Source organism: Cryptotermes secundus, unplaced genomic scaffold (assembly GCF_002891405.2).
Source record: "Cryptotermes secundus unplaced genomic scaffold, Csec_1.0 scaffold250, whole genome shotgun sequence".
Lineage (NCBI taxonomy): Eukaryota > Metazoa > Arthropoda > Insecta > Blattodea > Kalotermitidae > Cryptotermes > Cryptotermes secundus.
Genome location: NW_019738873.1, coordinates 649,675 through 677,561, shown reverse-complemented (window position 1 = coordinate 677,561; position 27,887 = coordinate 649,675). Strand labels below are relative to the sequence as shown.

General features: G+C 39.5%; 1 protein-coding gene across 1 annotated transcript in view; it reads right to left on the bottom strand.

Moving 5' to 3' along the window:
- LOC111871103 (indole-3-acetaldehyde oxidase) overlaps nucleotides 1–27,887 on the bottom strand; it is a 74,140-nt gene that overhangs the window by 34,243 nt on the left and 12,010 nt on the right. The window contains exons 2-9 of the mRNA XM_023863908.1: nucleotides 11,629–11,675; nucleotides 9,433–9,602; nucleotides 8,643–8,803; nucleotides 7,442–7,598; nucleotides 6,164–6,404; nucleotides 4,121–4,344; nucleotides 2,066–2,168; nucleotides 877–1,001 (exon numbers count right to left, since the gene is read on the bottom strand). Coding sequence (XP_023719676.1) covers nucleotides 877–1,001; nucleotides 2,066–2,168; nucleotides 4,121–4,344; nucleotides 6,164–6,404; nucleotides 7,442–7,598; nucleotides 8,643–8,803; nucleotides 9,433–9,602; nucleotides 11,629–11,675 — 1,228 coding nt within the window. The remainder of the gene's footprint in view (nucleotides 1–876; nucleotides 1,002–2,065; nucleotides 2,169–4,120; nucleotides 4,345–6,163; nucleotides 6,405–7,441; nucleotides 7,599–8,642; nucleotides 8,804–9,432; nucleotides 9,603–11,628; nucleotides 11,676–27,887) is intronic.

The following is a 27,887-nucleotide window of genomic DNA, read 5'->3' as shown; positions in this document are numbered from 1 at the left end:
TGAGTGTGTACACATGTATACTTATTAAGAATGCCTATTGTGTGTGTGTAAATAAATGAGATGCAGGCAGCAAAGTGAGCTAAAAGAGCAGTTCACAACATGCTGCTTATTCTGCACTATCTGTTGTACCTTAACATATCATAATGTGTATGAGTGACTCTCAGCAAGAATTTGGATTGAATATTTGATTTATTGATGACTTTAGCATACGACACATAATTACACTTAATTATAGTGCCATCGATAACTTCCACACGTAATAAATCACTAGAGCAACACACTAAGTATTTTCCAACCTGCAGTTTCTTTACTATTAGTTGCCAGGTAACGGCTTCTAACAATGGATCTTCCTCCGCTTTTGGGCTTCAGCCCTCTCTGAATGGCGGCTCCCTTCCAACTGCCTAACCTTGCTCCAGCTGTCTTCCTTATAACCCTCCGCACGACCACCATAGAGAAACCCGTTCCCAACATTTGTAGCCACAGCACCTGGAACGTGTTTACTGAAGCCGTTCCTTGGCAGTGGCCATCTCTTCTTGTTTATGAAGATCTGTTGCCTAGCAGTGAATGTTATTTCATTGTTTGTTTCATGGTCGCTGCCTAGAAACGGGCCTATACACCACATTACTCTCCCCTTAAGATTTACATCCTGAATAGCCTGTTGGTGTGTCACCATTTCTTCCTTTCTATGTGTCTGGTCAAATGAACTCTGTATATTCTTAGCGCTGCTTGAGGTACCAGATGAGAGCAAGAGGCTGCAACTTAACATTGTATTTCATGCTATTTTGCTTCTGTTATCACTTGTAAGCTTATAGCTCAAACATGGACAGCTTCTTTCCTGAAAGATAACCGTATACTAGCAGTGATTAAATACATTACCTTAAATGTTCTGAGATGATAATTCTCGTCCAGTTCAGGCATGTTGATGCTATGGATAATTTTGTGTTTCATGTCCATGTCTAAGAAGGCCAACATGTTCACATTTATAATCTGTCCTTTCTGAGCTGTTAATAGAAAGAATATTGTTGCATTAAATGTTAGAAGTTTAAGCATACAGTTTCGCTCTAGGGCCAGTGCAAGATGCACTGAGGGTGGTTACTGGTTTGGCATGTGAACATGCTGAAATGAATGGAATGATTGAAAGGATTTGGTCACAGAAACCTGTGATTCCATATTTTGGAAAGAAATTTCAAAGTGTTCATTATTTTAAACATCATACAATATATTCTATATAGCAGTAACAGACAATACACATTAATCGTATTGTGATCTGAGTTAAAGCACAGTGTAGTCTCATTAATGGATACCATCGTTTTGGTACTATCAGGCTACATGGTGTCATAACCCAGAAGACCACAATATGGATCCCCATTTCCATGAAAACCTCAAATGCTGATATAAATGGTATTTTAATGAGCAGCATACACACTTTTTCAAACAGATATTGTTTCTCTTGTATAATTACACTTTTCACTTATTACTTTTTACTCTGCCCTGAATGTTATATAGTTTAGATCACTGAAAGTGTTTGTATCAACTGTACAAGCTATTCACCATTGAAAAATGGTAGAATGGTCATAAATAATGAATTTGGAAGAACGTGGAAATACTTGTAGCATGTAAAGTACTGTCTTCTGGGCTGTCATATCATATATTCTAGTAGAATTTTATTGATGTTTCAGAGGAACATAGTGCGTCCAAATTCAGGATCGAAGAGGCAGGCCAAGCAAGCTGGCTTGCTTGTTTGCTTTCTCAGCTTACTCTTTGACCTTGAAGATGGAGGCAGTACATATCTCTGAAACGTTGACAGACTTCTACCAGAATATATGATATGTATGACATACCAGAAGAGAATACTCCTCACAGCCAATGCCATCAGAACCCCAGATCTCACACAGTTTTAATCTGGTTACTCTATTTTCATAACATATATTTTAGAGGACTGATGTAGACCATGAAAGGTGTCTGTCAAATACACTGGTCTTCAAGCCAGTATCTCAGTAACACACAACCTAAATGCATGGAATGAGCTTCATTTCTGAGCCAGATCTGTTGTAGTTGAACTCACCAATATTCAGTGTGGCTCCAGCAGTTTCCAGCATCAGATACATATCTGATGGGAACTCATTGTGTTCATGCTTCATTGCTAGGTTGCCAGCTATTGTGCCAGTCTGTAATAGAATGCAGTTCACTTTAAACCTCCAGGTTATTTTAACGCTTCATTAAGAGTCTCTAACCTGTGTGAAACAAGTCATTGCAAACAAATATATTTTTAGTTATTTATTTATTTTGCAAGTTTGATATCAGAATTATCAGTATTGTATGAGTACCTCTGTTAGGATTTATTTATGTCACCACAGAATACTCCAGTAAAGTGTCTTCAGTGTACGTTCATTAAATCTGGTTCTAGGATCGACATCGTAGTAAAAAATAAAATACAAGTATATTTGTGGTTATTAAGAACGTAGTTGACCATACTGCAAATGAGTATATTCGGTGTTGATGCAACAGACTTATTGCTTGGGAAACAAATATGCTTCATTTTAGTTGTAAAATAGTTCAGACTTTCGTATTTAACGTATTTCGTATTTTAACGGCTGCGCCATAGCTCAAGCGGTTAGTCGCTGGCTTCCCACTGCGGCGGCCCGGGTTCGATCCCGGGTCTGGTCAAGTGGGATTTGTGGTGGACAAAGTGGCGCTGGGGCAGGTTTTTCCCGAGTACTTCGGTTTCCCCTGCCAATCTACATTCCACCAATTGCTCCATAATCACCCTCACCTATCATCTGGGGCTGGTACAATAGGCCAGAAGTGGCCTCAGTACAAGGAACTTAGTCCCACCCCACTAGCAATAAAAAAATTTTAATTTTTGTATATATGGGAGAGACCATTTACACAGCTGTGCATATAACTGAGTTAATTATATATGTTACTTTAAGGTGGTTGCATACTTAACATTTATTGAAATTTTCCCCCATAATTTAAAATATTTTGTTATATTTTGATAACTGTTCAGGACAGAACAAGAATTGAAATATGTATGTCCTGTGGCTTTACCTCATCCATTCAAGTTATTATGACAACTGAACACCATTTTATGGTTGCTCATCATACACACTTACCATCTGATTCCAACTTTGCAAAAATTGAGAAATTTTCAACAAATTGCACTCAAACTGTTTATAACCCAGATGGTTTTCTGTCAGATTGTACACAAGTGTAACCAAAGGAAATATATTTGTTACACTTATGAAGCAAGAAGATTTTGTTAAGTGTATAAATTAGCAGAATTGGCGATGAAAGAGCTGGAAGTGTTGATGGGTACAGCTTTAATTTCTCAAGTGTATGTATGTTAAAATTAACCAAGAAAGAACACAGCATGATATTTGTGAAGTACATGTATAAGAACAACTACTTGAAAGTGTCATTAAAGAAATGTAGTCAGCCATCTGATTCCAACACAGTCCACTGTATAAAAAATATTCAGGACTACTGCTGATTAATCTAGCTAAACGAAAGATATCCTGGATCTTCTACAATACATTCCATCCTGCAAAATGCTGAGCTCAGGTAAAAAATCTCATGAGACACATGTGGATGATTTTCAGGAACTTGATTCCTAACTTCTTCCATCAATTGGAGTGACTAATTTGTAGGGCTGTGCTATTCATAAGACACATTGTTGCATGCAGCACTGCTTTGAAGGTTAATTCTTAGTTCATAGTTGAAAGCAAAATAGGTGCAACAATTTTAAGAACGAGTTTATAAGGAACTAAATAATACTGCACCTATAAAGTCATATGCAACATCATTAGTACATTTATCAATTAATATTAATTTTTGCTTCAACAGCAGTTACTCAAATGCTGAAAATGTATGGAGCAAATACAAACCAATTTAAAAAAATGCAAATAAATATGAATGCAATTAACATGATTTTATGATTTATGGATTTATTCTGAAAATATTTTTGAATGTATCTCATAATAAGTGTGATGTGTCATAGGACTGTCTGGTCCCAGTCCATTCAATTAATCTCCATTATCCAATTATAACTGTAAATTGTGCAGCATTAAGTTACAGAAACAAAGAAACAGAGAAGAGTTTGAATTATGACTTCACTCACGTTTCTGACTGGTACATTAGCAATCAAATCAATGTGGTCTGCAAGAACTCTTGTGTATTTATATTTTGGATTATCTTCTGACAGGCTGTAGAAGAGTTCCATGGTTTCAGTAAGACTCATATTTCCTCCAAGAGTTAACTTTGGCTGAGTTGAAAGAGATTTCAACTCAGCAACATCTCCCACATCAATGTATGCTTTGGGTTCCTCAGTTACCCTATATACTCCTGCAACATATCAAAAATAACATTTAGTGTAGATATCCATATTGTGGCATGTGGACCCATTACTAGGCAATGCCCATGAAATAAGCAGCTATACAACAGCCATTGCTAGGTAATGGATACACCAACAGACATGAACGTAACAATTTCACTGCAACACAGGAGCAGTATTTTTTATGTGGTCCGTGGTGAGATGGCTACTGATTTGTTTCCAGAAGACTCTCACCAGAGTTTTTTATTGCTAGTGGGGTGAGACTAAGTCCCTTGTACTGCGGCCACTTCTAGCCTATTGTACCAGCCCCAGATGATAGGTGAGGGTGATTGTGGAGCAATTGGTGGAATGAAGATTGGCAGTGGTAACTGAAGTACTCGGAGAAAACCTGCCCCAGCGCCACTTTGTCCACCACAAATCCCACTTGACCACACCCAGGATCAAACCCGGACCACCGCGGTGCAAAGCCAGCGACTAACCGCTTGAGCCATGGCGGGGGCCTCACCAGGGTTGGATGTGTTATATCCAGGGACCCTTCTACATAGGTCCCTGGAGCTTCTGTCTGCCTATACCAGAAGACTCAGTTGCTGAATGTTGTGATACCATGGGGAAGCAACCAAAACCCATCATGAACTCTGATCAGATTTCCTCTGAGTCTGAAGCTGAAGGAGGTCTCTTGGTGGGATAAGTAACATCACCATCAAGGAGAATCAGACTGACTTGCAGAAAAGCAGACAAGGATGAATGCTGTCCTCAGGGCTACTGAGGGATTTGTTGGAAAACTGATTGTGAATCCAACTGGGACCAGAGGCAGGTGTTCTGCTATCCTTGCTGCAGGTTGTGCAGACTGATGTTTTCCCTCAGTTCCAATAAGTGATGGTGCAGACCATTGGAGTACCTGAGCAGACAGCTGCCATCCACATGAATTTTACTGTACCTCTGTAGAAAGACCCAAGACCTGTGTGTTTACTGCAGGTATAGATGCAAGACCAAATTTGACCTTTCACAGCATAAATGTTGTGGCCGTCCTGATGAAATACAAAGTCTATGGTGAGAATATTACAGTGGTAGTGTGTTCCACACACTTACTCTATATTTCAGTGGATCCTCCTCCATCTAAAGAGATAGATGAAGTGACAAATTTCTGCTGGGAAAGGTATTTTACCATGATTCTGTGATGTGATGCTATCTACCAAAATGTCACGTGGGAAATTTTGAGTAGCAGTCCAAGGGTTAGGGCATTGCTGGAGTCTTGTATACTACCAGAAGTCACTAAATTTTTCACCTTTCTATTAATCATTCCAGCAACTAGCATGTTTGTTGAGCAGTAATTCTCTGTTTTTATGAGGGTGCATACATATCTACTCAGTATGCAAAGTAAAGAAAAATTCTTACATTATTAATGACAGACAAGATACAAATTCTTCAGAACTTAGAAAACATTTTGAACTCCTGTAACTCTGTGACAGATTTTTTCACTGAAAAGAATCTTTGCATCTAACTGAAGCACCAAGTATAATCACAGAAAGCAATCTTAGAAGTTACTAACAATTCCTTCTCAGTTTATATTTTCTTCCTCTTTTGTTCCATAACTTTATTAATTTTTGTCTCAAATTTGCATAGTTGTCTTGTAAGATGTATGAATTGAATTCCCACAGTTTCATGACCTCCCCTGCTTTTGGATTTGGCTAACAGTTTTGCAATGTAATGATCTGTCACTGATTCATAGTCACCCTGCCAAACTTATTCTGTTCTGAATAGATTCTGTGAGTAATACATCATTGTTACATAAACCAAGAGACATGTACATATAAAGTAACTGCTGCTTACCTTGACCTGTGTTTCCAGCAACAAGCCTGTATGGAACATCACCAATTTTATCAAATATATCAAATATTTCTTCAAGTTTTGTAACTTTAAACCACTGAGATCCTTTCAGCTGAAGATGAATTGATGAAACTTCTTTAGGGATGATCATTGTTCCATTGCAATTCGGATAAGCTTCAATACCATTACAGTTTCCAGAACATGCCTTCTCAGTTTTGGGACAAATCTTGATTTTATGTATATCCTGAAATGTTGACAGAACAGACTTTGTATAAAACTAGAATATTTTTAATTTGGTCACCTCATCATAAGGTGAGCAAAGCTGTCTGGTAACAGGCTTTCTTTCTTTCTTTCTTTCTTTCTTTCATTTTTCGGCCGTCCCTCCACCAATATTTCAAATCTACCACAATCAAATAATTTTGAACCATCAAGTCCATATCATATTAGATACTGCCATCAAAGTAAATATCAACTCTGTAAAACTGTAAAAATGTTAGTTCAAATTTACAAAAAAAAATCGGTTTAAATAAATAACTGCGTATTTCTCAAAGATATAATCACACAAAATTTCGTAATCTTATATAGAATGTTACTGCAGTCTCAGAAGTTCAGTATTACAATCATATTTGAAATATTCATACCAGGTATTTAATAGGCATTAACTTAAGTTCTGATCTCAGATGTTATACGTAATTCTAACACCAAGATCACTGAAAATCAACATAGATTCTGGGCTCAAATGATACAATTCTAACACCAAGTTCACTGAAAATCAGTATCCTGGCTAAGGTACTATAAAATGGAAGACAAGGACATGAATTTACATATGGTATGAGGCAATAAAATATGTAATCATGTGACTCATGATGATGATGATGATGATGATGATGCAGTTGAAATAAGTCACAGTATATCTTATTAGAAAGGAACTTGTAAAAAACTGCGTAGTTGTTAGTAAATGTAATAAGTAATTGTTGTATGTTGATGAACTTCAATTCAATTATATTATATTATATATTATATTATATTCAATTATATACTATAAACATAATTTTTCAATTAAATATGAAAATTAGGGTAAACTAAGACAAAGGTCATGCACATTTTTGCTGCTGTTTTCTGTAATGTGTTTATGTTGAATTTATATATAGTAGCCCCTTTGCCACATAGCACTGAAATGACGTCTGAACTTTACATGAGAACACTCGGTAGGACTGTCACAGTTTTATCTGCAAAGAGTTGGTCAGGCTGTGTTTCAGTAGAACGTTATTATTTACTGACCTCGATGTCCTGAACTTTCTCCAGTAGATCTGAAGCAGCATCTACACTCAAGGACTTGAAGGCATCCAGAATTGGACGGTAACCAGTACAGCGGCATATGTTGCCACCAAAGGAGTTCTCAACATCCTTCATTGTGACTCTTTCGCCTTCAAGAAGGCTGGAGAGAAAAAATATAATTGGGTGATCCAGGATTTCAAGTTATATTTAGTGCAAGAACTCTCTGTGATAAAATTGGAGTCTTCCAGGATGTGACACTGTGTAGTCTGGTACTTACAAGGATTCACATCATGACACATCCTAAAAGACTAGTCTTGATATTCATCACTGTGAGAACCTCTAATCTCATATTGTCCTTAAATGCAATGAAACCAAATGGCTCTGAGCTTACAGAGATATCATGTAATTTTCATTTGACATTATGCACAGATTTACAAAGAAAACGGACAATGAACTGTTAGATTTGTTAACTACAGTAACATTTCTTCATCTCTTGTGTAAATGCCTACTTCACTTATGTTTACACTGAAGAAATGTATATTGCTGATGTAAAAATATCTACCTCAATATTTTACTATTTACTTTCAGTAATTTTGGGATTCATATTTTCCTGTTAGTAGTTAGAACAGAGGAGGTCAAGGGAGAGATATATAAGGTTAACATTGAAATTAATTTTAAGGAAACAATTTTTGATGTTGTGGATTTGATCATACTTATACAAGATCACCTCCAGTGACAAGCACTGATATCACCAAAATAGAATATTTGGATATTAATGCCAGAAATATAGATAATGGTTCCTTCATTAGTATTACTGTTTCAAACTCTGTAATTCATAAACTACAAATTTAACCCTCAACACAGCCGAAAATTACACCACAGTTTTGTTGCACATTGTCCACTTCCTGAGGTGTCGACATTTTGAAATTGTCTTCAGGTGATCTGCTATCAATTGAAGGATGATAAATCCTTAACACAAACATTAAATTTTGAGAATCCTTAGCCTAGACTCCACACTAAGAGCACAGTGGTAAAGCTCTGCCCTCTAGAATGTTGCAATCATGCAAGTCTCCTTGGTAATAGTTATCATAACTAGTTCATAATGGTATAACAATCTCTGCTAATAATCTGATATTTCCCATAGGTGACTGTAGAATTCAGTGAGCAGGAGTTTATGGTGCATTTCCATCTGCAGACAACGTACCTGTACATATTCATTACCATCCCAGGGGAGCAGTATCCACATTGTGTGCCATTCATTAGAGCAAGTCGTGCTTGTACTGGGTGGTAGCCTTTCTTTTTGTTCCCAATTCCTTCCGCAGTAGTAATAGCCCAGCCATGACAGGAAAACACAGAAATAAGACACTGGAAAGGAATAAGCACAATTTTATACACATCATTTGTTTGTATTGTTGAGCTTTGTATTATGACACCACTCAGTCCAGTAGGTAAAGCTGTCCCTGTAACAGGCCATGGAGACCCATAGGGTTCTGACATGTCAATGCTCTCACATTTTCTAGACAGTCAGCTCACAAATGGCAGTGAGACTGTAAGATTTATGTGCTGGCTGCCCTTTACCCCCAAGAAGATTCCTGGTACTCATTTCTGTTAGAGGCTGGGTCAAACCCAGTCTATATGACTCCATTCAGAATCACACAATTCCGATCCATTTTAATATTACCTTCCTATCTATACCTATGTCTTCCATTCAGGTTTTCAGACAAAAATTTTCGTTTATTTGTCATCTGCTCCATGTGTGCCACATGTTCCCCATCTTATCATGCCTTATTTGGTCATCCTAATGATATCTGGCAAAGAGTACAAATTCTAGAGATTCTCATTATGAGACTTCCTCCAGCTTCCTGTTACTTCCTCTCTCTAAGATCCAAATGCACATTTTAGCAGCCTTTCCTCAGGAATCTTGAATGAAAATTCCTCCCTATTAATGAAAGTGTGAAAGGAAGCATAGATGTTGAATGGATGAATGTACTCACTGAATTGACTGCATAAGTCATCGCTGTTTCCTTGAAGGGGTGTTCAGATGTTACAGCCACTAAACAGGCACCACAACCTCCCTCATGGCACATGGCCTTTGTACCTCTCAGGTTGGCATGATCTCTGATGAATGTATTGAGTGAAGTACATGCTGGGAGGTTTTCATCCACTGAAATAAGAAGTAAAGTTTCCAAAATCATGTACAAATGATACCCATTAGCAGACTTCCAAAACTAATTCTCAGTTCTCAAGGGCAATATAATCAGAAAAACAGGACGAATAGAAGAAAACATGCATATAAATCAGAAGGAGAAGAGTTAACATATCACTTTAAGAAGAACAGGAAGAGATACAAAATTCTGTATGGGCAATGATCCTTTTATTTAGCGTTTTGTCATTTAGATGTCTGTAGTGTAATGAATGTAGTTCTAAATAGTAATTGGGTTCCATTCACGAAATACTCACAATTTCTGTAAAAAATTAAAAGTTTAATTCTGGCACTTCTTTTGTAACATTCAACCTGTTAATATAGTTTATTACTTACCTGCTCAGTAGCATGTATTGGATCATAATTTGAGGGGTGACTAAAAAAATCATTATCGGCATATTCAAATATTAATAATATAGCCGACATAAAAGTTGGCTTCTTCATCCCCAAACATGAGATTTGTATAAGCCAATCGATAATTTGTCTTTGGGGGGAAGGTGGGGGGGAGTTGAAACAAATCCTACCTCTAAATGATTAGAAATGTACCAATTATGGAAGAGAACTCACATTCCTCTCCATTCCCCTCAACAATTTCCCAATTTTCCAATTTCTGTGCACCATAATGGCACATCACTGATGCTTACCTCTAAACAAAATGGTTTACTCTTATTCATAATGTGTATGTATTCACAATCGGTCACAGTAGCCAAGCGGTCTAAGGCATGAACTGTCTCCGCTCGCTCGGAAGCCGGGATCGTGGGTTCGAATCCCACTCATGGCATGGATGTTTGTGTGCGGTTTTCTGTGTTTGTGTACAGGTAGAGGCCTTGCAACGAGCTGATCACCCACCCAAGGAGTCCTACCGTATGTCTAAGATCTAGAAAAACCGAAGTGAACGAAGTTCATGGAGGTAGGCCTACGCCCACTGGGGCTGTAGTGCCAAAGAAGAAGAAGAAGATGTATTCACAGTATTCAAGTGTATACAATCTCATTTATCACTTGTACACAACATGTTTCAGCAGTACGCTGCCATCTTCAGGTGTGTCGATCCGTCAACCATTTCACTGTTTGCCTTTATATGTCCATTGACAAATAATATTAAATTTGTATATGTCCTTATGTAGTAATAAAGTTTATGTATTTAAAACTTGTTAAAACCTATTATCTCATACGTCATATTTTAAATTTGTGTGTGTTATTGATCATCCATATGGGGGTCGTTCTTATGTTTCTAATGTTGTGTGTGTATTGCAACCGCAACAGTAGAACACACCATAAGACATAATATACACACAACATTAGAAACATAAGAAGAACGACCTCCATATACATAGTTCAAAGGCTAGACTTCGGGTATAATCAAGAAATATGTATCCTGTGTATGGACTATAATGGATCCCCTTCAGAAATAAAAAACACAGATTAACATTTCTGTATGTTATATAATTAGCTAGTTTATACTTCTCATTTTTCAGGTGTTGGAGAAGACAGGTTTCTGAGACAGGGATATAAATATGTCAGTTGTTAAAATGTGACCTGTATGTGCGAGTAGTTATAAGGTACAGTGGGCCATGCCATAGCTCAAGCGGTTATTCACTGGCTTCCCACCGCGATGACCCAGGTTTCAGCCCGGGTCAGGTAATGTGGGATTTGTGGTGGACAAAGTGGCGCTGGGGCAGGTTTTCTCAAAGTACTTTGCTTTCCCCTGCCAATCTTCATTCCACCAATTGCTCCACAATTACCATCAACTATTACTTGGGGCTGGTACAATAGGCCAGAAGTGGCCGCAGTAGCTAGTGGACTCAGTCTCACCCCACTAAGAATAATATAAGGTGCAGCAAAAGAGAATAGTCAGTTCTATGACTGTTATGTTATCAATATGGGTCATGAAAATAATAAGGAACTTCAACTGCCCATAAAAGGTACTTGTAAAATATTTGCTTCACTTGTAATTGAACCTTTACTTAGTAATTGAAAAAGACATTACCTGTATATTTCGTTCCATTTATGGTAAATGTAACATTATTTTCTGGGCTGCAACAATGAAAATTATGTCAAAATATGATCCTTGTGTTCTTACTGAAAAATATAACACCTTCTACATGCAAAAGAAACTGATGCCCTCCTACAATATTCCTAATGGTGTAATATCTATAGACATTTAAACTCAGTTAATATACCACAATTGGATAAGTGGGCCTACAAATGTTCTGTAGGTTGCATACTACCATGGAGAAGTTTTATAAGAAATTGTACTTTCCGAAGTTATTTTAAATGGCCAGCCGACCTGAGAGAGGGTTAACGAGGACTTATCTTTGGATAAACCCTCTCCACGTCACGAAGAATAATACAGCAAATTAGCTTATAGAATCAAATGTAATTCTGACTGCTAATATTATGTAAATAAAAAAAAGTTCTTTTAAGATAAAGGCAATATGATGAGTTGGAGTATAAAATTGTACATGTTTGTTACATGTATCAAATTATGCCGTCTACATTTTTGTAGTGACTCAAATGTAATTCTGATTGCTAACATTATGTAAATAAAAAAAAGTTCTTTTAAGATAAAGGCAATATGATGAGTTGGAGTATAAAATTGTACATGTTTGTTACATGTATCAAATTATGCCGTCTACATTTTTGTAGTGACTCAAATGTAATTCTGATTGCTAACATTATGTAAATAAAAAAAAGTTCTTTTAAGATAAAGGCAATATGATGAGTTGGAGTATAAAATTGTACATGTTTGTTACATGTATCAAATTATGCCGTCTACATTTTTGTAGTGACTCAAATGTAATTCTGATTGCTAACATTATGTAAATAAAAAAAAGTTCTTTTAAGATAAAGGCAATATGATGAGTTGGAGTATAAAATTGTACATGTTTGTTACATGTATCAAATTATGCCGTCTACATTTTTGTAGTGACTCAAATGTAATTCTGATTGCTAACATTATGTAAATAAAAAAAAGTTCTTTTAAGATAAAGGCAATATGATGAGTTGGAGTATAAAATTGTACATGTTTGTTACATGTATCAAATTATGCCGTCTACATTTTTGTAGTGACTGCGTACCGCCATCCTTATGTTCTTACTGGGACACATACAGCTTTTAACATTATTGAGTTATGTGTTTATAAAGAGCCCTTTCTTCTTGAAGTGTCTCCCTAGGCCCCCGTGGGATACACTCTTTACTGACAACAGCAGGTCTGTTGACGCGAAATGCTTTATCACATTATTGGATGGGACTTTCCACAGGCAGATGCTGCTGTATATTGTGAGGTAGGTACGTGCATGCGCAAACAAAACTTTTAAGGCCGGCAAAATATCTTCCTCTCAGCAAATTGTTTTGCTGATTCCTGAATTTATTCCCTCATTCGCCTTCATTGAGCTGTGTTTAATTAGTGCACAGGGACAATTTTAGGAACCGGGATAGCACACTTGGTATAGCGATTGGCTACGGGCTGTACGACCAAGGGGTTGGAGTTCGAGTCCCGATGGGGGCAAGAATTTTCTCTTCTCCTCCAGACTGGTTCTGGGATGACCACTCTCCTCCAGCTAGTGCAGAAGTCAAGAAAATGTGGATCTATAGATCCACTCCCCCATACGCCTTCATGGCGTAATGCTTAATGAGTTAAGCACAGGGATAATTTTAGGAGCCGGGATAGCGCAGTTGGTATAGCGACTGGCTACGGGCTGTACGACCAAGAGTTCGGAGTTCGAGTCCCAGTAGGGTCAAGAATTTGCTCTTCTCCCCGTCGTCCAGACTGCTACTGTGATCCACGCAACCTCATATTCAGTGAATACCGAGGTCTCTTTCCACGGGGCTAAAGCGACCGGGGCGTGAAGCTGACCACTCTCCTCCAGCTAGTTCCGAGGTGAAGAAAGTGTGGATCTATACTCGTAGATACACTCCCCAATACGCCTTCATGGCGTAGTGCTTACATAGTTAAGCACAGGGACAATTTTAGGAGGCGATATAGCAATTGGCTAGGGGCTGTACAACCGAGGGGTCGAGTTCGAGTCCCGGTGGGCTCGAAACTTTTCTCTATGTCGTCCAATCCGGCTCTGGGGTTCATCCAATCTGCTATTCAATGGGGCTGTTAAGCGGTGACTTTATAAACGGCGGCCGTTGCTATGTAACTCCCGCAGCGTACACGCACGCAACAATAGAACAATAGAACATTTCTCAGAGATATTGCAGGTTCGGTTCCAGATCACAGCAATAACGCGAGTCACACGAATTTCTTGTTTCCCCGTGCATATAAAAGTTATGTTTACATTATGCTGCAGTGTATGAAGTGTGCAGTAGCATTATGTCTAAACAAAGTACGTACCTTAATTAAGAATGCTTTATTGCTAGAAAATGCTACTCATCATCTGAGCTTTCAGCGAGCCGTAATCTTTTTGCTATGGAGGATCTTGCCTCGATGTTGATAATAATGAAAGTTTGAATATTGCCGGAATTAGCAAAAAGTGACACAGAGACGCGAAGTGAGCACATGCTGTTGAAAAAAATGGCGTCGATAGACTTGCTCGACGCAGGGAAGCCGCAAATCTTCCGTTTGTAAAAACATAGTATCTGCGAAGGGCAAAAAGAGGCATGCCTGTAATTTAAATATGAAAGACATGTTCTTGAATTTTCAGTTGGAATAAATTATTAAAGCGTCATCAGACATTGTTATTTGGTGCAGTTCTATTAAATGTGGATAGAATTGTGTTATTTCTATGTTTATGTCTCACAACTAGAATTCATAATATTTTCACGTGTATGAGTGAATTTCGATGAAGTTTCGGATTGGGTATGAGGTTTATTGACCACTTTAACCGGTGTGTTAAAAATCTCACCGCCATCAGTGAGTCGACTGTCTAGAAAACGTGGAAGCCTCGACGTCTCACAACACTTTGGGCCTCCACGGTCTGTTACACGCGGACGCTTTTATGCAATACGTGTTATGTTTCGTTGTCATAGACGAGTGAGGACTCTTATGCAGGTCGATGTTTGTATTTTCGCGACTCCTATTCTTGAGGCAAAAGTTTGTGGTGTGTTCTTTAGTGCCTTTAACAAATTGCCTTGTGCCCCGGGTATGAAGTATGCATACTATTGCTTCAGCACTAATAGGCGCTCCGTATCAACATAGAAGCGCGGAGGACCAATACAGCTTGTTCTCATAATGGAGGCTCGGAAATCCGTTGCTACATTTAGCATTGCTAGAAACTACGATGTACAGTTAAGACGTCTTGAGGCACTGTAAGAATGTGGCACAGTTCAGATATCTAGGAACGACGGCAACAAGTCAAAACTTGATTCAGGAGGAAATTAAAAGGAGATTGAATTCGAGTAATGCTTGCTACCATTCAGTACAGAAAATTTTGTATCCTCGTCTGCTGTGTAGAAACTTAAAAATTAGAATATACGAAACTATAATTTTGCCTGTCGTTCTGTATGAGTGTGGAACTTGGTCTCTGACATTAAGGGAGGAACAGAGACTGAGGGTTTTCGAGAAAGGGTGCTAGGGGGAATATGTGGACCGAAAATAGATGAAGCGACAGGCTGAACAAGACTGCGTAATGAGGAGCTTCATAAATTTTACTCGTCGCCAAATATAATTAGAATGCTCAAATCATGGAGAATGAGATGGGCAGGGCGTGCAGTACGAATGGGGCGAACAGTAATATACGAGTATATAGAATTTTGGTAAGAAAACCAGAAGGATAGAGATTACTAGGAAGACCAAGATGTAGGTGGGTGGACAATATTAAAATGGATCTTAGACAGACAGTGTGGGATGGTATGAGCTGGACTGATCTGGCTCAGGATAGGGACTAGTGGAGGGCTCTTGTGAACACGGTAATGAACCTTCGGGTTCCATAAAATGCTAGGAAATTCTTGAGAGCTGCACAATTGGCGGCTTCTCATGAAGGGCTCAGCTCCATGAGGTTAGTTTTAGTTAGTTAAGGTACTGTAAGGTGTCCGTTAAAAAGAAGGCTCCCTGAAACTAAGCCTACGGTGTCCACCCCCATTTGCAGTTCTGATTATGGAACCCGAATTCTGAAGGATTTGAAGGGAAGCGGACCTTGCCTGTTCTTATATTTCTTTGCTGGCGTTTAAGCGCCACGGTTAAGTCTGTTACACAACGTTACTTTTCAACACTTGTGTTCCCATAATTCGTACTGTGTTCTGTGATGACATCTGACAGAAATAAAGCCTTGGGACGGGCTGATCCCCCGTCCAAGGAGTCCTGCCGACTGTCTTAGATTAAGAAACTGAAATAAAACGATACGTTTCACAGATGCCCTGTGCTCCAAGTGGGAGCAACAGGAACAAAAGAAGAAGAAGAAGACAGATTATGTAGAACCTATTTATGTGATATCCTGAACTCTGATTTTCTGTTAAAGTCTTTACTCTGTGTTTCGAGGTTTGTGAAAATGCAAATAGACGTTCTCACTGAATCAGTTATAATATTCAGGGACGAATGGGCATTCTGTACAAACCCTCAATCAGCAAGAACTGAGTTCCAATATTTTCCAAACGGAAACTAGACACGCTTCCGCTAAGTTAACTTGTTCATTAATGGAAAATGAGATTAAAACACAAAGAGAACAATCATAACCTAATTTCATGCCACGAATATATCGACATTTCATCCAGATGTCTTCTGAGTAAAGAAAACCTTATCGCAAGGCTAGATCTCTCCGCCTGGTGCGATGGACTTTTTGCAAATGAACAGAGAGGTTATTTTTCTTTTGGTTTCCTCAGAATATAGCATCAACTGCTACAATTGTGTGAAAACCAATGTGTCATTTTATACACATTCTCTTCCTATAAAAATCCGTTTCTGTCTCTCTGTTGTCTGGTTGCTAGGCGGTCGTAACTCTTTTGCAGCCCTATTACTTGGGAACTATTTAAATATATAGCGATCAATATATGGAGTCGCGATCATTAGTAATACGGAAGTTGGTCAACGGTAATATAGGCTATATCCATTACACTATCATAACGAGGGCCCGGATTTTGATGACATGTCATCTTCTTTTCCTTGTATCCTATACGATGCTCTTAAATATATAAATCTCGGATATGAGCTGCTGGTTACAGAAATGTAAATTTTATAGGTAATTTTTTGTTATTTTTGACATTTTTGGGTTTAAGGTTATTTTTTCATTTTGGAGGTAATTTTTTGGTAAATATTTGGACTTTTAAGGGTATTTCTTGTCATTTTCGGCCATTTTAGGGATTTTTTCTTCATATGTTTTCTGAAATGTGAATAACATGGAAGCGAAGTGTTCTTTCTTTTCTCCTTTAGGTCATTTTTCTAGATTTTTTCGGTCATTTTATATGTCATTTTTAAATACTTTCAGGTCATCAAAATTCGGGCCCTGCATGTTACATTTTTGGGTCATATTTTAGGTCATTTTTTCTGGATTTCTTCGGTCATTTTATAGGTAATTTTTTAAATATTTTCAGGTCATCAAAATCCGGGCCCTGGTCATAACAAACAAATAATTTCATTGATTTAGTAGATTCTGCTTCAAACAAAATGCGAATGAAATATACTCGGTTATTTAGGAAGGTAAGATTCTATGCTTCGAAGGGCGAAATCATGTTTGTACAATTTCCATCCACTGCTCTGTAACGAATTACTGCGGAAACCTAGTACTATCAAGCGGGATGCGGTAGAATGTTTACAAGTGACTGATACGGAAACAATGAGGGAGGAAGCTTGCAGAAACAGTAAATGTACTATTTCTGGATTCTGCTAGGGGGGAGGGGGGGGAAATGAGAAACCTCATTCAGTGGGCATATAGGAGATCCGCCTACGCTTCATGAACAGAGGGCTAGAAACAATACAGGATAATAGGTAAATATCTCTACAAATCGTTACCCTTTAAGGATACAACATTTGAAAACAATTAGTTCGCTTAGTGGGGGGTGGAGCCCAGATGGGTCCACTCGGCACGGCGGCCACTGATTGGCCTATTGTACCTGCCCCGTGTGATTATTATGATCGAGAATTTGGTGGAATGAACATTGGTAGGGGAAACTGAAGTACTCAGAGAAAACCCGCCCCAGCGCCACTTTGTCCACAACCAATCCCACTTGACCAGACCCGGGATCGAACCCGGGCCGCCGCGGTGGGAAGCCAGCGACTAACCGCTTGAGCTATGGTGCGGCCTAAATGTGACAACAAACCATAATACATGTTGAGCAGGAATATCGAGATCAACAAGTGTGCATATACCCATATGTATGTACAATTGTATGAAATCAAATGTGTCATTTTATACACATAATCTTCCTATAAAATATTGCCCGTTTCTCTCTCTCTGTTGCCTGGTTGCTAAGCGATCGTAACTCTTTTTGCAGCGCGTTGTGAGACATAGATGTTGACATAATATACTTTTATCGAAATCTGAAAGTATTACAACAAAGGATGCCGATTTAACGTACATGAAAATTATAGGCCTAAGATTAATGAGTCAAACTTTCGATCATTTTTTTTTCTTTTTAGCTTCTTCGACGTAATATTTGTCCTGCCTCGTTACGCATGCGCGAGTATTACGTGGAGAAACCACGGATAATGCACACTCATTTCTTCATCGATTGTTCTTATGCACGGCATCTCTGACATTTTCCTTTCTGTCAGACTCGAAACAAACGTCAAGGAGAACTTCACGATCGTCTCGCAAATCACAGGACACTCTTCCTTTGCGAACAGCTAAAATGTCGAACGAGAGCTCACAACTCTTCAAACTAAGTGTAATACGTGTATCTTCCGTCAGATACGTCATTTCTCCTGTAATTCCCATGGAAAGAAATGTTGGAAGAACAACGAGCGGATAGCGGACTCATTTGAAATCCTTCGCATTTGTTTCACGACAATCGAACTTTTCTTCAGCGCGATTAAGTGCTCTTCGATTATATATATATATATATATATATCGATTTACTGCCCTCAGAAATCGAGCACGTGGGTAGGAACGTCTCAGCGGATCCTCATTCGATGTGTGGTGGCCATAAATTCCCCTCTACTGTCTCGGTCAGCGCCGGTCACGGGAGGCAATTCAAGCAGAAAGGATTTTTCATAAATGTACAACCCAGTACTGTTAAAAACTGCACGTGTATTGGTAATACACAGTAATATATAGTCACTACATAAATGTGAGAGACACAAATAGGATCACACAAACTCTAAATATTTAATAAGTTAAATTAAAATGTTACCTTCTTCTGTAACATAATGATAGATATGTTTGAGAAATTCACTGTACACCTTATTCTTGGGGCCGCACATCAGCTGCGGAACGCTGTTCTGAAGAGCTATTCCCTCCATCCATTATTTTGCTTTGCATTTGATTCAGTATTATTCAGAGATCAAGATGTTAACAAGTCACACAGAATAGAATGTTGGAATACTGCCCTTATATTGATTACAACATTCTGTAAACTTATTGAACGCAGAAAGAATATCTGTAGTTGATAAAACGTTTTTAAATAACCTGCCACTTACAACAACTTACTTCCACATGACTTGCAACGTATGCACGGCTGGAGAGGACCTACCTACTGCTGTGCTTCGTAGGAGACATGTTGCGGGAGGCGTCCGCTTAGCGCGACGCCAGTCCAGGAACTGAGGGACTGTGACCGAGTTAGCCACGGTCAAGGCGAAAGCGCCAGGCGCAGTGGACGCGACTCCATCCAAAGCATCCAAAGGAAGTCCTTTGTTGAAGGCCAAACCGCCCTCGGGAGCACAACATCGCGTGTACCGGCTTCCGGCGTTCCGGCATAATGCGAATGTGAGGTTATGTAAGTTGTGATGCACTCGCAAGAGCCTCAGGATAATCATTTTTTGAGTCTACCGAGAGGCTGAGCCTCACCACTTGTCAAGTTCATTTCTGAACAGTTCATGAACGGACTATTCTATTAAATTTGAGAAGACCAAGATTCGGTCTAATTCTAGGCAAGTTAAATTCTGATGCTGTTCTATAGAAATTATATTTGTAGTTTATTTAACGACCCCAAGTCACTCACAGTGTCCGCGTAGTGTGAGACATGAACCGTCTTCCCCCACTCAAACACCGGGATCGTGGGTTTGAATCCCACTGGAGACATGGCTGTCTGTGTGCTTCTATTCTGAGTTTTGTTGTTCTGTGTGCAGGTAGCGGCCTTGCGACGGGCTGATCACTCGTCCAAGGAGTTCTACAGACTGTGTATAGGGCCCGCAAGGACTGTAGACCCATAGATAGATGGACAGACAGACAGATAGATAGACAGATAAGAATTTGTCGCCTGAATTAAGCAACTACCCGGCAATTCCCTTTCAGAGAAACCGCAAAATATCTCAGAATATTCGGTAATGCGACCAAAATTCGAAGAGGGCACAACTCTTAAATGTCAGTTTGAACTCAGTTGCGTGGTTTTGAGTACTATAGGACGAATGCCAATAGGCCTGTTCTCACATAACTTTCTAATCCTCATCTTGATTAATTTCTTGTTTCTCGGATGTGTAATGTTACTTGTCTCAGGCATCTTACCGCTTTTCATTTAATCACATCAGTAAAACCGTCAAGCGTCAGTTCTACGACTGCAATCACTCCTGTCTTACCGTCACCCGTCAAATAGCTGCAAACGTCTCGTCGTCACCACGATGAATAAAGTGAATTTTTCTCTTCAATGAAACCCGTTATGTATTTGAACCTTTGTCATGTGTCAGAGATTTATATTTTCTAAAAGTTAAGGGGCCGGAGTTCGAGTCCTGGTAGGGTGTAGATTTTTCTCCTCTCCACGCTTTAAGGACCGAATTTAGGACTCGCCCAGTCTCCTATCCAAAGGGTACCTGGGGCCCTTTCGCCTGGTGTAAAGCGGCAGATATTTGAAGCTGACTACTCACCTCCAACTATTGCCGAGATCAAGAAAACGTGGGTTTATACATCCACTCCCCCATACGTCTTCATGGAATAGTAATTAATTAGTTGAGCACAAGGAAAACTTAGCGTAGTTGGTCGAGGGGCTATGCTACAAGACGGAAGGTCGCGGGTTCAAGTCCCGATGAAGTCATTGGATTTTTTCAGTTGACCTAATCCTTCCAGCCGCACTAGGCCCTGGGGTTTACTCAGCCTCTAACTGAAATGAGTACCAGGAATTAATTAAATAATTTCCCTGGGGAGTAAAGCGCGGCCGGCGCGTAGGACTGACAACCTTACCGCCATCTTTGAGCCGATTGTCTAGGAAAATGTGGGAGCCTCAACGTCTCACAACCCTATGGTCCTTCACGGCCTGGTGCAGGGATAGCTTTACTTCACTTTACAGGGAAAACTTTACCTTTTTCTTTATTGTTTTTCCACACTTCTTTATATTGTGCAGAAAATATGGCCAACAGGATACGTTTTCTTGCAAAAGACATGAATGTTTGAACATAGAAGTTGTTTCCTTTGACCAATGAGTCGTCCTCTTCAGAATCCCACATTTCTTGACCGTGTCACTTGCCAGTAGAGAGCAATGCGGAACGCAGAACCTCTTCTTATATTTTTCATATTTTCTTTGCATTTTCCTCTCAAATACGTGAGGCGAGTTTCAGGATAGAAATGTAAGAAGCTTCTGAAATCTTGAATGAAACTGGAGTTCCCAAGCATTTCCAGAAAGTTGAGTACACATGCAGCCAACACTGAAGGACTGTTTCTTCTGCGATATAAGTCGGTGTATTCCGTGAAAATTCAAACGACGTTTCGGAGGAACATAACGCATCCTTCTTCAGAAAAGAAGAATAAGCGAAGAAACCAGCATGAAATACTTGTAGGTAGCAAGTATTCGTCCTTCACGTCCATTTCTCACTTCGATTATTTATCGACCTTGAAGAGACAGGCGACATGTTCATCCGAGACGTCGTTTCACTATGGACGAACTACACAGCGTAATATCCCAGAACACAGAAGTCTTCATACGCAGCGGCGTGAGGAAATCAAATCCTACATAACCACGGCTGACCATGTAATATGCACTTTACGTAAGACTTGAATTTTTTTCGACTACGGCATGGAAGTCGTCTCGGTTGATCAGTCGTGAGGAAAACAGTTAGTATTCAAAAATATTATTGCTAAGTCTGCCTCCGTCTTTATTGATTGTTGTGACGCAGATGCCCGCTACAACGGCGTACACACAAGAAGCGGTACAGGAGTCAGAGATACTCGGTCATTCTCCTGTCTTTCTGCGGCCTTCGAACGAACATTATTAATTCATAAAAATTGCTTTTTTATTTCGGTTCAATATACGCTGTTTCCACTATCTGAATGAGGCATATTGAATTTCAAGAAGAATTCTAGTGCAGACAATCACCGCGACGCCCACCTGCTCAGTGGCCCTGTGTAGCTCAGTAGATGGGTACCAATATTTCTGAGGAATCTTCTTCAGGGTAGAAGGTTTAGTTGAAGCTCGAAGGCTCTGGGAAACGCTGCAACCTATCTACTAAAACACACGCCGACATATCTCCCAAAATATAGAGACAAGTATGAAGGTGAGTGTACACAAATTCACTTATCTATTGATGAGCTGATGATACTGATGGGTGGTTCAGGGTACATCAGTAGGGCAAATATGATCAAAGTCATATGATGCAATTAAGTAAACACTCATAACAGCAATCAGGAGGGGCACGCGGTAGCGTAGTTGGTTGAGGGGCTATGCTACAAGACGGAAGGTCGCGAATTCAAGTCCCGATGAGGTCATTGGATTTTTTTTTCAATGTACCTAATCCTTTCAGTCGCACTGTGGCCCTGGGGTTCACTCAGCCTCTAACAGAAATGAGAACCAGGAATTAATTAAATAATTTTCCTGGGGAGTACAGCGCGGCCGGCGCGTAAGGCTGACAACCTTCCCGCCATCTTTGAGCCGATTGTCTATAAAATGTGGGACCCTCAACGTCTCACAACCCTATGGGCCTTCACGGCCTGTTACAGCGATAACTTTACTTATTTTTACTTACTTTTAACAGCCTTAAGGAAAGAGAATCCTACATATAAACCTCTACATTTGACACCATCAGACGCCATCTTGAAACGGTTGTTCCAAAAGGAATACAAAGAGCTTCAGTTGGTGTTTACTTAAAACTATGTTGTTATAGACTCGGTATATTTGTTTATGGATGATGGAAAAACGAAGTTGGCAAACGAAAATTGTAGATACTCATAGTTATGTTTGGCTCCTCCAGAGTGTTCTGTATTATTCACGTGAACAGTTGGTGGTTCCCTGGAATATCGATGGAAAAATGTCACGATACGGAAATTCTTTAGTTCTGTGAAACGCTCTTAAAAATTCCGTCCTTTTTAAGCCACGAGCATAATATTTTGTAGTTGTAAGCAACAAGTAAAGGAGTACATGAAGTCCAAAAACTTCATTATTTCATCTTCGTTTAATACTATGAATGTCGCCCATTCTTCATCCGAAACTGATTAAAATCTACTAAAACAAGGAAATCACTAAATTGTGGTGATAGACTTATAAATTCATCGTCCCAATCGTCAATTTTATATTACTCAGTGATAGTGATCGTTTTATGCATTAAGCGTTTTTCAAGTAATTAAACCGATAAATATAAATCGCCTTAAACACAAAGTCAATAAAAAGTNACAAGGAGGAGCTTAACATTTTACTTCAAATGTTTTAAATTTTAAATATTTTAACATTGGCGTTTTAACTTGAGGGCAGTTTCGGATGAATGTGAGAATTGAACGTGCATTCAACAATCCTAACAAGTGTTGTGCTTTTACACGTCGACGTATTGTAGCAGCGTTCACGCAGCAAACATAACTGTGTACATCTTAAACAACGGCAGTGTTTTCATGCTTGTACTATGTGCCTCTGATGATGGTTTTATTAAACCGAAACATGTAAGGCAGAAGTGATAAAGAAGTGACCTATAAATTGTTACACTCGACGGACTTTTTATTGACTTTGTGATTGATAGTGTAACGGACCCAAAAATGAAACAATTCAAAATAAATCGCCTTATGTATTGCAGAAATCTGTTATGGTCTCCTAGCAATAAGGCCAAAGAAGAAAACCTGGGAGCCACGAAAGGACTTCTTAGAGTTTACAAAATAATTATTAATAGTGTAAATACCCAAGACAACAATATAAGGTTTTGGCTTAGAGTTTTTCCCTTGTGACATTCTTCTATGCTTTATTTGTTGCATAATATCCTTGATCCTCAGCTGTAATCGCTAAATATTGCTTATTACACGTTGCTGTCAAAACGAAGGCCTAACATTACGAGAAGGTGATTTGAGTTCCGGCTCTACGCTCAAAGTACACTCGATACTGTAGAATACAGTTTCTGCATTCATGACAAGAGTGTGAGCCATTGTGTCATAGTGTACAGCGCTCCATATCGGGTGCACTCATGACAACAGAGTGTGAACCATTGTGTCATAGTGTACACCGCTCCATATCGGGTGCACTCATGACAACAGAGTGTGAGCCATTGTGTCATAGTGTACACCGCTCCATATCGGGTGCACTCATGACAATAAAGTTCCAGAACTCAACTGTCTGTCTGAGTCTGAGTCTCATTTTACGACCGACGGTCAGTCGGTCAGTCTGTCTTGGCATAAAGCACCCATCTGGGGCTCGTGACCAGATATGTATTACTGTTTGACAGTTACGGTCTTGTTTTTTCCTTTTTGTGGGCGCCCTCTCTGACGAGAGGACAGATCTGTCTTTTGTATATGCTGCTGGTCCTTGCCAGCGCAGTCTTTTTCGGGTCCGAGTCCCTTGGTACTCGAGACCATATTTTACTGTCTCAAATTTGAGACTTCCCTTTTCCGCGCCTCCTACGACTCTGTCTGGTCCATTCAACCCCCCTAAATAAGGCCCTTTGCGGAACGCTTATGGAACAACTTTCTCAACAATTTGGTTTTCCCGTTGTCATACAACGCTTCAAAAAATTCGTTGTAACCGTGGAAACTCGCTGTTAGAACCAATGCTGCATTCCATTCCGATGTCTAGGAAATGATATCCGTTGACTAGCAACGAACGCCGAAATATGCTACATTGTCCGGCTTTTAGGCAGCACGTCGGAATATTTTGAATGTAGTTTGTAAATCACTAAAATATTAGTTGTATTCGAGAAAAATAGAAATTACTTTTTATTTCATAACGATACGTTTATTGTACCATGGATTTTATATTTTCATAATAGAAATGATGCAGATTTCATTACTATAGTTCTGTTGTTGTTTCAGTTCAATTGCATAATTCTGTGGATGTTCCAAGGATACAGGTGACGTTGTGTTAGGTCATCGTGATAAGGAGAACGCTGAGTTGTGGAGATGCAACATAAGAGTTTTCACATAATTATCACAGGGACCTTGACAGTTCAAGGATTCGCCAGACCTTGTTCATTGGCACTCCATCAGGCCAACCAAGATATTAAGTCCCTGTGGGAATAACAGCTGACACACGATGGACACGGAAAACACAGGATTGGATACCATACAGATGTGCATGTTGTGTGCCTCCCTTACCGCCGGACTTCCGGTGCTGCAGCTAAAGAACTAAACATATTCTCAAAGCAATATGTACACACCATTTACCGAGTGGGATAAGGTAGAATGATTAATATGGAAAGAACGTGAGATGAAGTGGCTTAACGCAGTGGAGACACTATTTTTTAATTCTCCTGGGGAGGAGTGGGGGTAATATTTGACCAGGACAGTTTACAGTATTCAAACCATTAAAGAGCGTCTCTGTGAGACACGTGAAGAAAACATCACGCCAATGTAGAAACAAATTCACGTCAATGAAGCTTTGCGATCCCACCATTGAAGACGGTAACAGCCTGTTGTAGTCAGGACAAGCTCGAAAGACCCTTCAAACAGAAAGGATTTGTCACAGACTCACGAAGCAACGACGTTAAGAAATGAGTAGGCATTCTGGGGACGCGTACAGGAACAGAGATGCAACCAAGCTTAAGAACTGTGTAGGCAAATACGAAAATAAACTCAGCAGTGAACAAAAAAGTTTGCTATGAAAGAGATATATTGCCATACATCAAGTTTTATTTTCAAGGACACAAACATAACCTTCAACAGACTAGCAGCAAATGACTATGAGGAATCTCGTTTAATAGAATGATAAAGGAATTAGTGTCAACGAGGCATTCTGTCGTAGATAGGCACTGTTGCGCCGGGGTGGCCACGGGAGGCACTTCAAACAGAAATGAAAGAATCTTGTCAAATCTCGAATGAAACTCGCGTATTCGAGCAGATTCAGAAAATATAAGGCCGTGTATTCCGTAAAAATTCAAACGACGTTTCGGAGGAATATATCGCATCCTTTTTCAGAAAAGAAGAATAAGCCAAGGAACCAGCATGAAACACGTGTAGGTAGCAAGTAATCGTCCTTCACGTCCATTTCTCACTTCGATTATTTATCGACCTTGAAGAGACAGGCGACATGTTCATCCGAGACGTCGTTTCACTATGGACGAACTACACAGCGTAATATCCCAGAACACAGAAGTCTTCACACCCAGCGGCGTGAGGAAATCAAATCCTACATAACCACGGCTGACCATGTAATATGCACTTTACGTAAGGCTTGAATTTTTTTCGACTACGGCATGGAAGTCGTCTCGGTTGATCAGCCGTGAGGAAAACAGTTAGTATTCAAAAATATTATTGCTAAGTCTGCCTCCGTCTTTATTGATTGTTGTGACGCAGATGCCCGCTACAACGGCGTACACACAAGAAGCGGTACAGGAGTCAGAGATACTCGGTCATTCTCCTGTCTTTCTGCGGCCTTCGAACGAACATTATTAATTCATAAAAATTGCTTTTTTATTTCGGTTCAATATACGCTGTTTCCACTATCTGAATGAGGCATATTGAATTTCAAGAAGAATTCTAGTGCAGACAATCACCGCGACGCCCACCTGCTCAGTGGCCCTGTGTAGCTCAGTAGATGGGTACCAATATTTCTGAGGAATCTTCTTCAGGGTAGAAGGTTTAGTTGAAGCTCGAAGTCTCTGGGAAACGCTGCAACCTATCTACTAAAACACACGCCGACATATCTCCCAAAATATAGAGACAAGTATGAAGGTGTGTGTACACAAATTCACTTATCTATTGATGAGCTGATGATACTGATGGGTGGTTCAGGGTACATCAGCAGGGCAAATATGATAAAAGTCATATGATGCAGTTAAGTAAATACTGTGACATGACACCTGAACGCCAGAAGAGTGCAGTCAAAGAAGCACAACAGAGACGTCTGTTGCTAGACAATGGCTAGTTCGAACACATTTCCTCGACAACGAATACGCTTGCATAAATAAAGGCCCTGACCGTTTCGTGGCAACGGAAAGTAATAGAGGACTCAACTGTCCGACTCGGTGTCCTGTGTTATGTCCTCATGAAGTTAGTTCAGCCCTAGATCGAGACATCGAGTTGCAGAATTCGAGAGAACAAGCAACCAGACTTTGACGATTTTATTTTATGTAATTTTTAGAGTGGTGTAATTAATTGTACTTACGACTTATGAGTATCCAATAAATCTATTCACCAATCCAAACCTCGTCTACAAGTCACTAATACACGCAACAATACTCATAGCAGCGACCATGAAACAGTGTCCTGCATAAGAACCAGTACATTTGAAACCATCAGACGCCATCTTGAAACGGTTGCTCCAAAAGGAATACAAAGAGCTTCAGTTGATGTTCACTTAAAACTATGTTGTTATAGACTCGGTATATTTGTTTATGGATGATGGAAAAACGAAGCTGGCAAACAAAAATTGTAGATACTCGTAGTTACGTCTGGCTCTTCCAGATTGTTCTGTATTATTCACGTGAACAGATGGCGTTTCCCTCGAATATCGGTGGGAACATACCCATACGTTATGGAAACTTTTTACACGTATGTATTGGAATTTTGTTTATGGAGCCTTTTCCTAACTTGTTTTTTAATTGAGGCGCAATCTCGTTGCTTCTGCTGATGTGGTGTTGTACTCGTTGCTTCTACTGATGTGGTGTTGTACCCCGTTGTGTTATTGTGTTGAGGTGTTGTACTCGTTGCTTCTACTGATGTGGTGTTGTACCCCGTTGTGTTATTGTGTTGAGGTGTAGTCTCCTTGCTTCTACTGATGTGGTGTTGTACCCCATTGTGTTATTGTGTTGAGGTGTAGTCTCCTTGCTTCTACTGATGTGGTGTTGTACCCCGTTGTGTTATTGTGTTGAGGTGTAGTCTC